This window comes from Magnolia sinica, chromosome 11, assembly GCF_029962835.1.
Source record: "Magnolia sinica isolate HGM2019 chromosome 11, MsV1, whole genome shotgun sequence".
Taxonomy (NCBI): domain Eukaryota; kingdom Viridiplantae; phylum Streptophyta; class Magnoliopsida; order Magnoliales; family Magnoliaceae; genus Magnolia; species Magnolia sinica.
Window position 1 is genome coordinate 83,497,227 of NC_080583.1, and position 17,551 is coordinate 83,514,777.

The window sequence follows — 17,551 nt, forward strand, 5'->3', positions numbered from 1 at the left end:
TCTAATTACTCCAACATGATAATAAGGTGGAAAAATGCTGGTGGATTTTTGTTGAAGGATAAAAAAAATTCATGAAGCAGAAGCATTTTTTGAAGGAAAAATGCTGGTGAATATTACTGTCACCGATGTGCTAAAATGAAATTTACTTCAAATGGATTTTGATGCAAACTAACAAGAAAAGTGGAAACCGAGTTTGACTTACGCCTCAAGCTTTGAATCTCTTTCCATGTGAGATTGAAGGAAAAAATTCCAGCATTCGCCTGAATTTCGGGAATAGTGGCAAAATGAGAACTGAAGGGTGACTGAACTACTGCCGTGCCATCAAAAAGATTTATAGAATTTAGGCATATGGGGATCCCATCTTTAGTCATTTGAACAGAACAATCAATAACATCTGCGCCATCTTCAACAGCTTGTCGATAAGCCAGATCAGTGGAACCAGCATACATCCCACTAGCTCCATTATGTGAGATAATTATTGGTTTTTCTGAAACATGCCACAAGATGACATAAGAAGGTTGACATTGAGTTACTTATATTTGTAATCAAGCATTAAGTTTTAAGAGTTTTGCTGCTAAGCCCACAAGCATTTTTTTTTTCCAAATGCAACCCAGATAGCCACATGTGACAACCAAAAATTGCATGGGACATTCAAGCTACCATTATGGGGGCCACACTGTGTAGATGACCATGACCAGAAAATCAGACTGGTCCACTCTTCTGGCAGCCACACGTGTTCAATTAATGCGGACATCCGTCAGTTGTTTATAAACAAGGGAGACCTACCTGAAGAATTAATCAGCCTGAATTTGGGCCTTGTCATCTGCATTGGGGCCCAACTGATGCACTGCTTGGACATCCAACATGTCAAGTTGCCACATGTAGAGGTGCGTGAGGGCTTAGACTTTTTAACCCAAGGGTACCGTTGGCAAGTTAGAAAAGAAAATGAAAGGCATAGGATAGCAACATACCATATTCAGAACTATTCTTGTTTATGTGAGAAAAGCAACCTGCAGTAATACTGAGAAATCAATATCCTGAAAAAAATATTTCTCTAAAGCGAACATGTGGCTTAGTAACAAGTCAACAGTAAACAAATCAGAGCAGCTGTCACAATGAAGTTATGCTCCAAATCGATCAGATTACAGCTAAAATATCAAAAGGCCAGAAAGAGGAAAAGAAAAGAAAAATAAGAAATTAAAGAGGCCACAGGTATAGTTGAACAGTTCAGTTAAAATGGCCATAACTTGCAACTAATCTATCACTCCAAGCTAACAGAAATGATACATAAATATGTTTACTTTGCCTCACAAGTAAAAATCACTAACAAACAAGCACTAGATTTACAAAAACAAGTTCCGAGTGTTATGAAGATATACAAATCTCTCAAGGGTATGCCAATAGCCAAAGTTAGTAGAGTCCGAGTCCCTCTGCTGGTGGGGTTGCTCTGCTAGTAGGATCATAGAGGTTACATATATATGTGAATTGGGGTGTGATTTCATGGGCAGCCAGAAGACTCCAGAACCATGGAGGTTTATTTTATGGCAAATGAAAATAAAGATATGATGACATCCTTAAGCTTCTCTTTCCAAATAAGGGTGGCAATGGGCTGGGTCCAAGTTAGGTTGGGTCAAAGTCAGCCCAAGCCTGACCCATTTACTAAATGGGCCAAGAATTTTCACCCAACCAGTGACCCAACCCAACCCATTTAATGGCAATTAAGTCGGGCTTGACTGACCTGACCCAGCCCGGCATGACCACACTCAAATTTATGAATGAAATATGGGCCTAAAGGTATGCCTAGCCCTTCCAACTAGCAGATACATGCAAACATACATAGATCATCTGTATGCATCTATACTTATTGTCTATTAATTTGTTCTGGATTTTGAGCCAGGTTGGGTCAGGTCATGTAGCCCAGCCCACTGATAAGCTATACGGGAGGGTCAGGTTGGGTAGGGTTCAATCTGAGCCCAACCTATTTACTTAAATGGGCCACATTTTCTAACCCAAGCCTGAACCACTACCCATTTAGCTTGGCCCAAACCTTACCACAGAAGTGGGTAGGGCCAGTTCCCCCACCAGGCCGACCCGACCCAACCCATTGCCACCCCTATTTCCATACCCAGGCTGCTCACATGCACAGTGGCAAGCATCCTCAATCTGCTCAAGTGACTAGTCTTTTTTTGAAAGATGAGAATATTACTGCTCAAGTGACATGTCTTTTTTGAAAGATGAGAATCTTATTAAGAAATAAAGGAAAATACAGGACACGGAACAAGAGACGATAAGAAAAAAAAATAAAGCAAAGCAAAAAAGCCACCCAAAAACAAAAGCTGTCCCCCAACAGCTCAAGTGACTTGTCAGCACAAGCCTTGCTAAAAACAACAGGTACAAAAGCAGCCTTCACAGCTAACCATGCGAAGCAACCTCGGTAAGAATAATATTGCCATGAAGGTACATCAAGAGGCACCAGGTTTGGAGAGCGGCAACCAGTTTCACCAAACGGGCACAAGTGCAGGTGCACTGAACAAAGGTGGAGGCTTGGTTTTCTTAATGGCCGAATCCCCTCAGCACAGTGGATCCAACAGTTGGTGCAAACTACTTATAGCGGATGATAGTAATGACACTTCTATTTCTATTTAGGAATAGGAGTCTAGGAATGCCCTAAACTTCTCGAAGTTTGTAAATGAGTCAAGACTATGAACTTTACAATGAGAGGATTAAAAGAAACTCACCTATGGCCTCTGATGGAGTTATAGGAAAGTCCGACAGTACACCATCAACAGAGAAATCAGTATTGTCTATGAAAGATAAAATCTCAGCTAGTGGATCATAACTGTAATTGTAGCTTAAAGGTACGTCATTCATGAAATCCGATGCAAAAACTTCCAGCCCTTCTTTATGAGCATCCAATACAAGAGAGGTGTGGGGTTGTAAATAGAGATCCATGTTTACCGGCCATATGTAGCCCTTGGGAACAAGAATTCCAGAAGCAAATGTCTTCAAGAACGTAAGATTCTTCAAGAGAGAACCAAAAGTTTGGTTGGTCGAAGGCTCGGTAACTTCTGGCTCTAGAAACCGAAAAACCAACTTTGTTTTGCTTCTATTAAACATTGCTCCAATATTTGTCAAGAAAGCCACTTCTGGTGATGAAATGTAGTCAATAATGACACGTCTTGAAACAGAATGCACAAAGTTTCTCATGCTCAAATTATGTTGCTTGAAGAACATGTCATGCTGCAATAAAGATGAGAACAGAAAACCAACTCAGTTCAAAAAAGCTAATGCATAGGAAGCCCGTTCATGTAGATTACGAATTTTAAATGCAGAGGAAGTTTCAGAATTCAATTCAAATTTGGAGCCTTTGCAAGTTACAGTACTGGTGATGCCAATAGAAACTTATGAAAAAGAGAATAGGCAAACTGCAATGCAAACTCTGCAAGAGTTTAGCTGAGCCCACACACAACTACTTGTTTGGTGCACATCAAAACCTTGCATCAGGTGGGACCCACTGAAGATGACCTGGCCCAAGAAATCAAGCGAATCGAATCATCAGGAAGGCCCTGTTTATACATGGAAGGTGGACGCTGGAATTTTTCGTTGAACTGTACGCTGTTCTTGTGCATGTGCCCCCCTGATAAGTTGACCATCCTGAGTTTTTCGGACCAGGTCATCTACACGTTGAGACCCCCAAGTGATGAACGGCTAGGATGTCCACCACCTGCATGCATGTGGAGATGTCCATAGGAGCTTATCAAGGCTCTAGTCTACCTTGGACAAAGGCACCAATACTCTTAAAGGCGTGACTTACAATTCATAAAATTCACCTGAACATTCAACCATAAGCCCGGCGGTTTCACTAGTTGTGCAACCTTTTCTACAGTGAGTATGGGGAATAGATCACCATCATATTTGTCAGATCGAGAAAGAATACTCTGAATTACTGTCCAGATAGCAAGAAAATGTCAGTACACTATTTGACAGTGTAAATTGCAAGAGTGTGGAATGCAATATTTTCATCGATGATCAATGAGTTGCCTTTCATTTGGTTTGTTAGACTCCTAATTTACGCCCATCAGATAATTATAATCATGATTGCTACATATGGAAGAAGAGTTTGTCTAGCCTACACGCTGCCCCATGTGCCAACCTGGCACATGCATGGGACATCCAAGCCATGCATCCCAGTCAACCAGTGGTCCACCTTCAATGAATGTGTGCGATCAGTATCATGATTGGAGTCCACTGAATTTTTGGCCAGGTCATTTACATGCTAGGCCCACGTGATGCATGGTCCTGATGTCCCAAAGTATGTTGACTTGTGCAACCATGTGCAGAGCCGCACACAGAACATTGCATGCACAGATATGGTTGACAAGCATCAATAGACAATGTCTTTGGTAGTCAGCCCGAACCAGTGATCTGGTTCATGGAAAGAGGGGCACCACATTTACAGAATTGCCCCCCAATTCAGACCAAACATTGTATACTAACACCAAAAGACATACCAACTCCATTCATGAAGACAACTCCAGAAGATCACGTCAACAGCTACATATATCAGAATTCCAACTTACAATGTACATCGGATAAGTCCTTCACTGTATAGTCCACAGAAAACCATCCTTCCAGATGCTCCCCATTGATGATGTAAGACTTTTTGTTATCTTTAAACAAGAATTGAATATCAGTAACATTATCAAGCATTACGTTCGGTGCACAGATCCCAACATTGTCCTTTGTTAATTGTACATCACACCACATGATCACATTGGGTAAGCTAATCAGTGATGCAATGGAGTATGCATAGTAACTGGAATCAGGAACAAGCCCTGAAAAGCCGCCCTTAGCAATCACTATGGGTGCATTACCTGTGAATGGGGAGAAAAAAAATGATGTATCAGTATGGTGGGCCAGGCAGGTAACTAAGAATAACAAAAGCAATTACAATAAAAGGACTGTACAATGCATGGCACAAAGTATCTAGCTAGAGGTGGGCCAAGCTTTTGGTGATCCAAACTGTTCCAGAAGGCCTCACCATGAATGGGCTATGGTGTAAAAACTTGAATAAAGTACGACACTAGCAATCCAATTGGAGGAAGGCTAACAATTGGATAACTGGATTGTTCAATGAGGACGACATTTGGTCCACCGCCTATCCATGGTGGGACCCTAGATGAATGGTCTGGATCACTAAAAGGTGCACCTTGTACCAAATGCCACCCAAAAGCTCAGCATTTTATAGGGTCTGTTTGGCCTGCATTATAGAGCTGTGTAGATAAAGTCATTTGGATATTAGTGAAGGCTACGTGTTTTGTTTCGGAATGGGGTATGTGGAAATGGTGGGGAAAGTGGGTGGTCAATGTTAGTGTAATTTGGGGGTGGGGAGTCGATTTGTCTTTGTAAGCTTTTTGGTTATGTTATCGTTGTATATTCTGTCGCCTTTTTGGCGCTTGCTTAATAAAATTTCAGTTACCTTTCAAAAACAAAGGTCATTTGGATAAAGTTATTTTATCAAGATTGCTCTTATGACGACTAATGACAATCAATATCAGCATGTCATGGTACACCTACAGGCGTGATATGGGGAAACCTTCAAAGAAGTTCACCCACATCCCTCTAGCAAAAAAAAATTGAATTTCCACTAGTTACTCTAAGAAATAAGAAATATGTGTCAGCCTCTGAGTGAATGACGCCGCCGACGGAAACCATGGCAATGGTGGTAAACAACAAAGATAAGGGCCCCGACCAAACTAGGGCTCTCCCAAATGCAGATGAAGACGGGAACTAGCATGGTCCAGAGATGGAGATATTGCAGGAGAAGACGATGAAGAGGAGCAGTGTTGGGGAAGAAAGGGCATCGACCCAGTTGTGTAGGAACGATCTTCCAGGAGAATGGAATGAGGTTGTCCGGAAAAAAAGGAAAAGAAGTGACCTCGATCGTAATACTAGGAATGTTTCAAACTTCCCGACGATCTTTGTCAAAGGTTATCCAGTCGGATGGCTCCCCATTAACGTGGCAAGAGTTTTTGGTAGAGCGGGTGCCGTTATGGATGTGGTTATGCCAAGGGATAGAAGCTCTGGTTTGCAGAGGTTTCTCCCTTGTAAAGATGAGTTCAGAGGAAGAACTGTCCAGAGCAGTGTTCATGTTTCCGCTATTGGTACAAAGAGCGAGATTCAGTCCCAATCGAAAAAATCCTAAGGGCAAACTCTCCGCGCACAAGGAACTAAAGGAAACTCAGGAGGTTAATCATCAAGGCCCCTTCATTCGAAAGAACGCCATTTCTTTCAAGGATGCCGTTCTAAATCACTCAGCCCCTTCGAAATCAATTCAGTCGCACAACTCTATTCATCCAATAGAAATGGACATCGGTAGCAAGAAAAAGCAAGAAGAAAGGGAAGAAAAGCAAGATCCTAAACCCAAAGTCGGGGATTGTGTGTTGCGTATAAAACAAGCTCGAGTGGACCAATTGAAGGAAGATCTGCTGGACACAGTGGTGATAATCACAAAAGAGGGAGCTTTAATATCTCAAGTTAGAAACTGTACCGAAAGTTGCTGTAGAATTCGTCCCGCTAAGTTTATCATTACGCCGATCGGATATAATGAATTATGGGTTAAGATGACGCCGGGTCTTAAGCCGGATTCTTTGATTATGGCAGGGGCAATACATACTAATGGGCCGGTTATTTCTGTTCAGAGTTGGGAAGAGTTCTCTATCTTGGGATCTGAAAACGTTTGGATCCTCATTTGGGGGATTCCACTCGAACTCTGGTACGACGAGTTCTTCATCACCGTTACTAGTATTCTTAGTTCGTTCAAAGAACTAGACCTTAAGACGAAGATTAGGGAAGAAATGGCGGTGGCTCGAATCTGTGTGTGTAGAAGCAAAGGGGAGCCCCTTCCCAACCATATTCAGATCCTAGTTGAAGAAAGAAGCATTATCTTGCCATTACAGAAGGAAGAGAAGAACAACCATATCCCTAGATGGGGTGACTGGTGGCGGACAAAGGAATCCCTTCCACCGCCTACGATGGCCGTGACAGTCGGCTCTGCGAACGACGGAGTACGAGTTGCATGCTTCGGCGGAGTTCGGGATCGTAGCCCTGCAACCGTACCTTCTACACTCGATGATCCAGTTAGAGACATCTCCCTTCATCAGACGTGTACTGTAGATTGCAAGGTGCAGTGCCCCATCGCCAGACGCGTGGCGTAGATCATCGCCATCGCCAGACGCGTGGTGCAGATCTGAGCTTCGCCCATTCCAATCCTAAGGTCCTTCCCTATCCCAAGATAGGCGTGACACGTGGAACTATTGATCAAGAGACACATAGCCACTGTAATGCTCATATCTTGAGGGTGGCAAAGGGAGTCTGTAGGGAGTAGCGGTAGCTGACGCATGGCAGTTTCGACGACTCTTCGCTCAAACTCGAATTGTTCGACTTGGGAGACCCAGGCTTGGTCAGATCTGGGGAGCGCTGTTTTAGTCAATCAGGTCCAAGTCTAACACTATCGGGTCCGCGTTATCTAAATCTCAATACTCATGCTCAGTTAGAGGTGACAACGAAACATAGCTTAGTGCCGTTCAGAGTCGAGACGTCTAGGCCGCAGGTCGCTATGACATCTCCAAAGCTTCCTTCTCCTCATACCTCTATGCAGCTATGGAAGAACTCCCCGCTGATACAAAACTTCCAGAAGCCCACTTCGACGCCTCTGAAGCATGTGGAAGATGAAGAAATGGAGTTTGACCAAGCTTCTGCCCAATCAGAAAATCCTCCTTCCCCCTCGTCCTTGCTTTCGTCCCCTTTATCCTCCCACGGTGATTGCTCAGAGCATGGTCTCCTTACTCTCTTTCAGGAGACGCCGGAAGTAGAAGTGATAGAAGCAAAGCCGCTGCAGATTCGAGCAGGTATGGTCTTGGTTCACGAGGAAGCAGGGGATCAGAAACTGAGGGATGCACCGAACAGAGCAAACCTGATAGAGGTCATTCAAAGGAAGAAATGGATTCGCAATGCAGTGGGCCATGTGGGAAGATCCTTAGGTCTGTCCTTTGGGGATTGTTCGGAGGACTACATTGCATTATTCCAATGTGTGGAGTCTCGCAGTAGACCCCTTTCAGCCTCCAAATCCCCGAGAGGTCGTCAAGCCAGATCTTGTAGCAGCAAAATAATTCAAGGTTTGATGCCGCTCTCAGATTCGTCTGATATAGTCAACGGCAGGGTCGGGAATTAGGGATTACGGGGAAGCTTAGTTCCCCAATGAAGGTCATCTCCTGGAATGTTAGGGGTGTGGGGTCTAAGCAAAAAAGAAGCCTAATCAAAGACTCTTGCGATAGAAATAATCCAGACGTTATCTGCTTGCAGGAAACCAAGGTCAATCGGTTTGACAACAGCTTGATGGGTTCTTTATGGAAGGCTAAAGATGCAAAATGGGTAGTGTTGAATTCCAATGGCAGTGCAAGTGGCATTCTGCTAGCTTGGAGATCGTCTCAGTGGGTTCTTCAGAAGAGCTCTGTTGGGCTTTTTTCTGTGTCCGTCATCCTAGCTCATATCTCCTCAGGTCTCCAAATTCTCATATCCTCAATTTATGGTCCTACTCAAGACGCTATCAGGAAAGACTTCTGGGATGAGCTAACCACTACCAGACAGAGTTTTTCTGGGCCATGCTGCATAGAAGGGGACTTCAATGTTATCAGGTATGCTGAAGAGAAATCCCATGGTAACAGAGTTTCTTCTGCGATGTCTTCTTTCTCCCGATGGATCGAAGACTAGGAGCTTGTTGATCTCCCTCTCCTGGGTTCCAGATTCACATGGACAAACGGGAGGGCTATTCCTATTCTCTCCAGATTAGACAGATTTTTGTTGTCTCCTGAATGGCTAGACTCTTTTCCTTCTTCTTCTCAAGCAGTGCTTCCCAGAACTACGTCAGATCACTGCCTAGTTATTCTGACCACTGTAGATCAGAATTGGGGTCCTAAACCTTTTAGGTTTGACTCGTCCTGGCTCAAAATTGAAGGTTTCAGACAGATGGTAGCGGACTGGTGGACAGGGTTTCAGGTGGAAGGCTTTGCTGGGTATAGGTTAAGTTACAAACTCAAACAACTAAAAGGTAATTTGAAGGATTGGTATCAAATGGAATATTGTGCCAAGGTCTTGGAATTGGAATGGATTTTAGCAGAGCTTTAGAGGATTGATCTTCAAGTTGAAGACGTTCCCATGTCTCTTGATGTTTCGGTTAGAAGGATTCAGCTTATTTAATCTCTCACGAACAGTGCCCTAGAGTAGGAAATTTCGTGGAAGCAAAAATCCCGAGCGAAATGGATTAAGGAAGGTGACAAAACACTAGCTATTTCCACAATATAGCTAGCATGCATGCCAGGACCAATAGAATTAGCTCTATTGTAGTGAACAAGGTTTGGATTGAGGATAAAGACAGTATTGCGGAAGAGGTTATAGCTTTTTTCAACTCCCTTCTTAAGGGAGAAGACTGGCGTAGGCCCTGGTTGGACAACCTTCAGATGGACAGCATATCCTCAAAAGAAGCATCTGCGTTAGAAGCCCCCTTCTCAGTGAAGGAAGTGAGAGGGGCTATCGAATCATTGGGCAACGACAAGGCGCCAGGTCCGGATGGTTTTCCTATCCTTTTCTTCCAAAGTTTCTGGGACACAATCCAATTGGATGTTATGGAATTTGTGAAGGAGTTCCATTAGCGAAGCATATTATCAAAATCGCTAGGTGCAACTTTCATTGCTATCATCCCTAAGATATCGGGGGCTGCTTCTCTTAAAGATTACAAACCGATCAGCCTTCTGGGAGGGCCTTATAAAATTCTTGCTAAGGTGTTGGCGACTCATTTAAGGAAGGTAATAGGCAAGATCATTGCTGGTAATCAAAGCGCTTTTATTGCAGGCCATCAAATTGTGGATTATGCGCTAATTGCCAACGAATGTCTGGATTATAGCCACAAGTCGAGTGTGAAAAATATCATATGCAAGCTTGACATCGAAAATGCTTATGATCATGTAGATTGGGGATTCCTACAATATACGATGAAACGGATGGGGTTCGGGTCTAAATGGAGAGACTGGATAGGGGAACGTATCGAGTCGACACATTTTTCTATTCTCCTCAATGGATCTCCTAAAGGTTTTTTTAAGAGTTCGAGAGGTCTTCGGCAAGGCGATCCTCTTTCTCCGTTTCTCTTCCTAACAGTGGGGGAGGCTTTGTCTAGAATGTTGCACAAAGGCCAGTCAGAAGGTATCCTAAGGGGCGTAACGATGAAAGGCTTGCAAAATCCGATGTCACATCTTCAATTCGCAGATGATACATTGATTTTTTCGGATTCCAATCCTGAAATGATCAATAATCTGCGAACTTCTATTCGTTGCTTTGAGGTGGTTTCGGGTTTAAGAGTCAACATGGCGAAGTCTAAGATGTTCGGAGTTAATATGGAAAAAGAAGAGATTGACCATATAGCAGGTCTCTTTGATTGTTCTTCGGGCTCTTTGCCTACTTCTTTCGTAGGCCTTCCTTTGTGTATTGGTGCTCCTCCGAAGAACCTATGGGAGAAGGTTATAGCCAGGTTTGAGAGGTATCTGGCCAAATGAAAACGTAGATATTTATCGCTGGGAGGTCGGCTCACGTTGATTAAGGCAGCCCTCTCTAATCTTCCTTTATATTTCATGTCCATCTTCAGATGCCCGGGTTCGGTGCTGGCAGTTTTGGAAAAACTTAGGCGGGATTTTCTCTGGCATGGTATGGAAGACAAAAAGAAATTCCATCTCCTTGATTGGAGAGAAGTGTGTAATCATATCTCCTGTGGTGGAGCAGGGGTTAAAGATTTAAAGAATATGAATCGAGCCCTCCTTGGTAAGTGAACTTGGAGACTAGGATCAGAAGATGGGCACCTCTGGAATATTATTATTAAAAGCAAATATGGGAAATCAGCTACAGGGTGGTGGACTAAAGAGTCATCTTCCTACAGGGCGTCAGCCATCTGGAGGGGTATTTTGAAGATAAAAGAGGAGGTGCTAAAAGGAGTGGGCTTTGGGCTTGGCAACGGGGCGAATATCAATTTCTGGGAGGATATATGGGTTGGGGATAGGCCGCTTAAAGATTCTTTTCCGAATATCTTTTGCCTTGCCCCTAATAAAAAAAGTTTTGGTGGCTGATTGTTATACTGTGATGGATGGCAAGACTGTGTGGAATATTGGCTATAGAAGAAACTTGCAAGATTGGGAGATCGGTGAGTTTGCGGATCTGTTACAATTTATTTATGCCGCTTTTCCCTCTCAGTCTAGCGCAGATTCCATTATTTGGAGAGAGGAAAAATCCAGCAAATTTTCGGTCAGATCCTTGTACAACCAGCTGCATTGTAATCCGCATTTTATCCGGAAGTATTCTGCTCCTCCGAAGCATACCATTTTCGATTGGTTGGTGGGCAAAAAGAAAATCCTCACAATGGATAATTTGAGAAAGCAGGGTATGACTCTCCCTAACATATGTTTGTGTTGTATGCGGGGTGAAGAAACGGTAGATCACTTGTTGATGTTCTGCCCTTTTATCACCGTAATCTGGTCAGATTTCCTATAGCGGTTTAACATTAGCTGGAGCACTCCTAGTTCAATGAATCTTCTTCTTCAGGCTTGGCATGGGGTATATATCGGCAAGGTGCGGACTAGACTCTGGAGGATGTCAATCATAGTAATCTGGTGGGTAGTCTGGGAGGAGAGAAATGGCAGATGTTTCAGGGACTCTTCTCTTTCCCCTCTTGCTGTCTCATCTAAGGCTAAGAGAATGTTGGTTGAATGGGCTTGTACCGACGACTCCCTTAAGGAATCTGATTTTCTTTTTCTTTTTTAGGTGTTAGTAAAGTCTGCATTCTTTGCAAACTCTCTTATCCTATCGCTGTATCTTTTTCCTTTTTAACATAATTTTGTCATCTTTCAAAAAAAAAAAGATCGGCATGTCATATCTTAATGATAAAAGATGTAAAGTTTTTAATTTATTTTAAAAATAAGTTCCTGTATGGACTTGGATAGCAGAAGAATGCACCCCTCTTATCCAAGTTAGGAGCCATTTGGTCAAGGCATGCAATACTAGGACCATGACTCTCTATGTATGTTATGGATGAGTTGTGACAATATAGCCAAAAATGGCAACAAATCCAGAACTTTTGCTCAAAGAGGCCAGTTCTTCTACAAGTCCTTTCTAGAATAGGTTATTCATTTGCACACAAAAAGTTATTCACCTCCCTGTAAAAGTTATTAGCATATCTGCATATTCACCTGCCTATGCAATATTTCCCATGCAGGGCCCACCATGTTGTTGGTGTACCATAACAGCCGTTACATAATGATAACGGTGCCAACCGTTATGCCTTACAAGATCACAACAACTGTTACGTCGAGAGAGAGAGAGAGAGAGAGAGAGAGAGAGAGAGAGAGAGAGAGAGAGAGGACCCGTATCGGAACGGTAACAATGTTGGTTGTTACGGCTATTGTTACCATTATGGTGTTGTTGATGTCTTAAACCCATGGTATTCAAAATCGGTTACGTAACGGCCATAATGATAACGGTCATAACCGTTACGCGTTACGGGGTCGACACGGCCGTAACGGTCCAGTAACAACAATTAAAAAATAAAAATAAAAAATGGTTGTAACGGCCGATATGGGGCTGTAACGGCCGTTACGGCCCGTATCATAACGGTAACAGTGGTGGCCGTTATGGCCACTGTTACTGTTTTGGAACGCCTTGCTTAAACCTGTTAACAATAGGTTTTGTCGATGCCATTGACAAACCACTCGATGTTATCGACAAATGCTCGATCCCATCGGAAAAATCTAGAAATCCCATGTTGATTGTTGGAACGTTTTAGTGTTGCTACTCGATGTCATCGAAGGTGTTCGATGCCATCGAGGTCCTTGATGGGTTGTCGATGCCATCAAAGGTCCCATCGAGCGCACACGTAGAGTTGCATAAATATAGGATTTGTTTCCTATTCCAGTTGTGATAGTATATATATCGAGTGTAATCGGGATTTGGGAGATTGTGTGATGTATTAGGGCTTTCTAAATCGTTGCTAAGAGTTCAAGGGCATAGTTAGGGCTTGTGAAGTAGATTTGAGGCTTGTTCGAATCGGTAAGCTACTATATCTTATAATTTCTTCTTTCATAGTGCATTACTCGTTGCTTTGTGCCATGGTTTTTTCACACAAGGGTTTTTCCACATAAAATTTGGATTATTCTTGTTTGGGCTTGGTTGTGCGATTGCGTGTACCTTTCTTGATTCGTTTTTGTGTCCTTCCACGGTTCCCCAACATACGACACACCTAGGAGTTGTATGTGTGCTATCCAAATATCACATTAACAATTGACGAGAGTTTATATATATATATAAGGTGTGAAATAAGATTATTTTGATAATGGTGATATGCGCATAGTGTTTCACACACTATGACACCCACCAAACAGGCCCACAGTGAGGAATATGCAATGCTTGGCCCAAATTGTTGTCCTTTGCATTTTGGTCACCAATCAGTACAGACAGGAACCACCTTTCAATGATCCACACTGTTCACATGGTGGGCTCCACTATGGATGTGCAATGGTGCAGAAAGCCCATTTGGCAATCCCAACCATCCGATAATTGAAGCGGAAGTGAGATGTCGAAAGGAACATACACCCAACAAATACTATTCAATCAGAAAAGAAGTCCACTGGTCAACTGATGTAGAGAGAGTCGCAAACAGTTACATGGCCAAGATGGATCAGAAAAGGCCCGGTAGACGACAGAAGTGATCCGGACCGTCGGACCTTAAATCAGGCGTATCTCGCAATCCGAAATGAGTTATCGGACGTAAAATATATGATTTTGGGGTAGAACGAGCTACTTTAGCCACCCAACCCTGCTACGCTGGATTGCACAAGCCGGATTTGCGAAATACCGCCAGATTGATGGTTGTTTCCCTATTTTAATTCCATTTTTACTATAAATAGTAAGTTTTAGTTTGATTATAACTCTTCATCCGTTGGGCTTTAGGAGTTGGCCCAACGCGAAAAGAGCTTAGAAAAATTAGGAGAACAGCTTGGTGAAGCTAAATAGGACACTTACTATTTTTTGCCGAAAAGCCTTGCGCACTAGTAGACATCACAACCATCTATAAATAGTTACTATTTATAGTAAGTCCCGAATTCTAGGAGTTTTAGTCATAGTTTGATTTTGATTTCTATCCCATTGCTTGGTATCCCTATTTAAAGGGTTGTGAACTCGTTTTTTTTATTGATCAATCAATTTTGAATTTATTAGAATTTATTTTTATTTTCCTGCTTTCTTTCCTCGTGGATTCGAGAAGTCTTTGTGAGAAGTCCAGAGAAGTTTCATGGATTCGGAATAGCTATCCTCTTGAGAAAGACGGTGCTTGACCTCACGTCCTCCCCTGCGCAGCTGGGTTTGTTTGATCAGGGAGATTTTCTGTCCATCACCCATCAATGTGTGGCTCACCAAATGAACAATCATCACTCCTGACATTGTCCACCAGCAAGGAATGCTGGTCCCAGTACCTCCAAGACTGAACCAGTATGCAAATTCTTCCTAACCCTTAAACAGGCTTTGAATTCAACATGTCCAAAAATGAAATATCTGGTTATTCAAAATGGTTACTCTTTGTAAGAGTGACTGTCCAAGACACCGTGACTCAAAGACGGTCGAGTCTTCATAAGACTCTTGGAATGTTTGGCTGGTGTGTCTTAAATCATGATTGCATTTTATTATTGGTGTTGTGCATGTTTGGCTGTTTATCTAGAAACTGCAAATTGGCTGGCCCGGATTGATTATAAAAGCATATGGACCAATTATTGATACCCATCTCAAGGATAATTCTGACAGAGTGACAATCTTAACTACCAGATGGATGGCCTGAAAAATAGACAATCCAGCATTCCAGATTCATTGTAATGGAAAAAGTTCAATCTTCGATCCAAACCATCCTTCATTTGTGGCCCACCTTGAATTGCCCTTACCTGTTGCGATATCCTTCATGGAACACCCTAACCATCCAATTGATGCTCAGCATAACAGACTCTAAATTTATCAGAATAATCCAATCACCAATTTAATCATCCATCGTGTTGGACATGGCTTCATTAGCCCTTGTGACTTGAGAAATAGTTTGATTGAACAGTCATTGTCAACTCATCAATGTCCGAAAAAATGGATGGTCCAAAGATCTATAAAGGGAAAAGGCCCAATCATCTATCTAGGCCATCCATCCTCTTGGCCCCCCATTTCCTTTTACATGCTTCCCGACAATCATTCAGATCGCCACTTTCCTGAGAATCCAATCAATACCACCAAATGCATCGTCCAATTCGCTTCTAATGAAAACAGTCCAATTCTGGATCATCCATTCCATGGTTCCCATGTCTAGAATTGCTGATTTAAGCATCAGATCAGCACCAGCAAAATGAACAGTCCAGATCAATAATAACAGGTGAGGTCCTATCATCAATCTTAACCATTCATCTCATGTGACCTACCCTTGATTCTCCATTTTATTAGTAATGGCTTCCATTGGCCAACTCTAACTACCCAATCAATGGCCAACAAAACGCATTGTAGTTACAATCTCGATCTAGACCATCGACCATAATGTCCTCACCTCGGATTGTCCATTCGTCCCAAGAACAGGATTTATTTGATGATCCAACCATCTGATCAATGGTCAACAAAAGGGTTTACCAAAATCAACCACAATAAAAGTCCAATCACTAACGCGGACTGTCTATCAAGTGCGCTGCACTAGGATTCTCCGTGCTCCGTATCAATCACAATGATCAGACAATCCTAACAACATGATCAGTAGCCAGCAAAAACAGCAAATTTATTACAGCAAAATCAGTCCACTCATCATATTCGACCTGGCTATCCTATGGTCCCCAATTTAATAAAATCCAACCAAATTGACATTTGATCATATCAGGAGAGGGGGAGAAAGGAAAGGAAAGAATATGAGAAATGGAGAATTTGAAATAAGACAGAAAAAGGGGAAATATCAGGAATTTATTAGAGAACTACATCCTATTGCATTTATGTACAGAAAATTACAAATGACAGTTGGACAAAAATGCCTCTGACCTCTTAAAGTTTTTTGTCCAAAAGAAACCTTTCTTTCAAAGGTTAAAAAGCTTACAATAAAGGGATTTTATCAAAATAATCCTCATAAAACCTGAATTTGTGAAAAGGGCCTTGACTATTTTGAATTCAAAAAGAACACTTCGACGTACGGATGGATGGCACAATGACCAAAATGCCCTTAGCTACTTCTTTTTACTTTTGAGTGAGAAGGAAGTGATATGGTGAGCTTGTCGGGCCTACTCGATTGTGAATGGCATCCAGACCGTCCAAAGGGTGCAACCCACTGTGATGATCAAAATCCCAGAAAAAAAGGCTGATATCCAATTATCAGGTGGGCCACACATGGAATTGGATATTTTTTAGAGGTGTTCGTTGCTTTTCATTATGTGACCCACCTGATGATCGGATCGGGCTAATTTTTCAGTAGTATCGTAATCATGGTGGGGACCACCTGATTGACGGGTTGGATTGTCATAAAAACATCTCTTCAAAAGAAAATAAACGAAAGGACATTTTAGTCAATTTGCCTTCCGTCAGTATCCTTTTGAAAATTCAAAATAGTCACGGCTTTTATTTTATAAATTCAGGTTTTCTGAGGATTTTTTCAATAAAATCCCTAAAATAAAAGATCAAAAAGTGAAAAAGAATCGGCCGAGTAGTGGCGAGTCAAGCCGACCGAGTCTTAGCATTACAGCTCGACTCAACTCGCCGAGTTTTAAAACTACTGGAGAGAGAGAGAGAGAGAGAGAGAGAGAGAGAGAACCGGCTAACGTGCGCCAGGGGGTGGAGGTGGTGGAAGCTTTGGGGCTCTGAGAGAAGATGAGAGATGACTGGAGAAAGACGACGAACAGAAGGACGACGATTCCAGAGTTCGACATTGCCGGAAAATTTCGCCGGAGTATGTCCGGAGCTAAAAACGCCGGCAACTTCGGGGGGGATTTTTGGAGAGAGGGAGAGATTATTGCTGCAGGGAGAGAAGGGAGAAGACGAACCAGAGTACTTTTCGCCGGGTCGACGTTATAATGATACGGGGAGATTTCGATACTCTGGCAGCGCAGGATACTTGATACGCAGGCCCACAGAAAATCTCTACGTCGCATATAGACTCAAATCACACCACCTAAGTTCTGTCATTCATTCACCACACTAAATTCATTTTGGTATTGCATGCGTTACGGGCACTTATTAGCTGAAATAGGACCGTTGGATCTTTTTCGTTTCAGACCGTCGAGTAAAAGTCCACCAATCGGACGGTTATATAAGTCATTAAATGTGAATTTTGGATTATGAAACTTCCAAACTGGGACACACATTTTGGACGGTTCAAAATTCAACCTTTTGTTTTTTATGTGTACAATTTCTAGGTGCCTGATTATTATCCGTCGCTCCCTGCCAGAGTATCAAAATTTTCTGT

The 17,551-nt window shown here is 42.5% G+C and overlaps 1 protein-coding gene across 2 annotated transcripts in view; it reads right to left on the reverse strand.

Moving 5' to 3' along the window:
* LOC131219552 (glycerophosphodiester phosphodiesterase GDPDL4-like) overlaps nt 1–17,237 on the reverse strand; it is a 29,827-nt gene extending 12,590 nt beyond the window's left edge. Inside the window, exons 1-6 of one of the 2 annotated variants that reach the window (XM_058214749.1) lie at nt 16,901–17,175; nt 4,581–4,874; nt 3,831–3,946; nt 2,739–3,240; nt 972–1,010; nt 203–487 (exon numbers count right to left, since the gene is read on the reverse strand). In XM_058214749.1, coding sequence (XP_058070732.1) covers nt 203–487; nt 972–1,010; nt 2,739–3,240; nt 3,831–3,946; nt 4,581–4,874; nt 16,901–17,015 — 1,351 coding nt within the window. In that variant the 5' untranslated portion in view covers nt 17,016–17,175. Of the gene's footprint in view, nt 1–202; nt 488–971; nt 1,011–2,738; nt 3,241–3,830; nt 3,947–4,580; nt 4,875–16,900 lie in introns of both variants that reach the window. The other variant, XM_058214750.1, reaches the window with a different exon arrangement.
* Nucleotides 17,238–17,551: the final 314 nt, after the last annotated feature.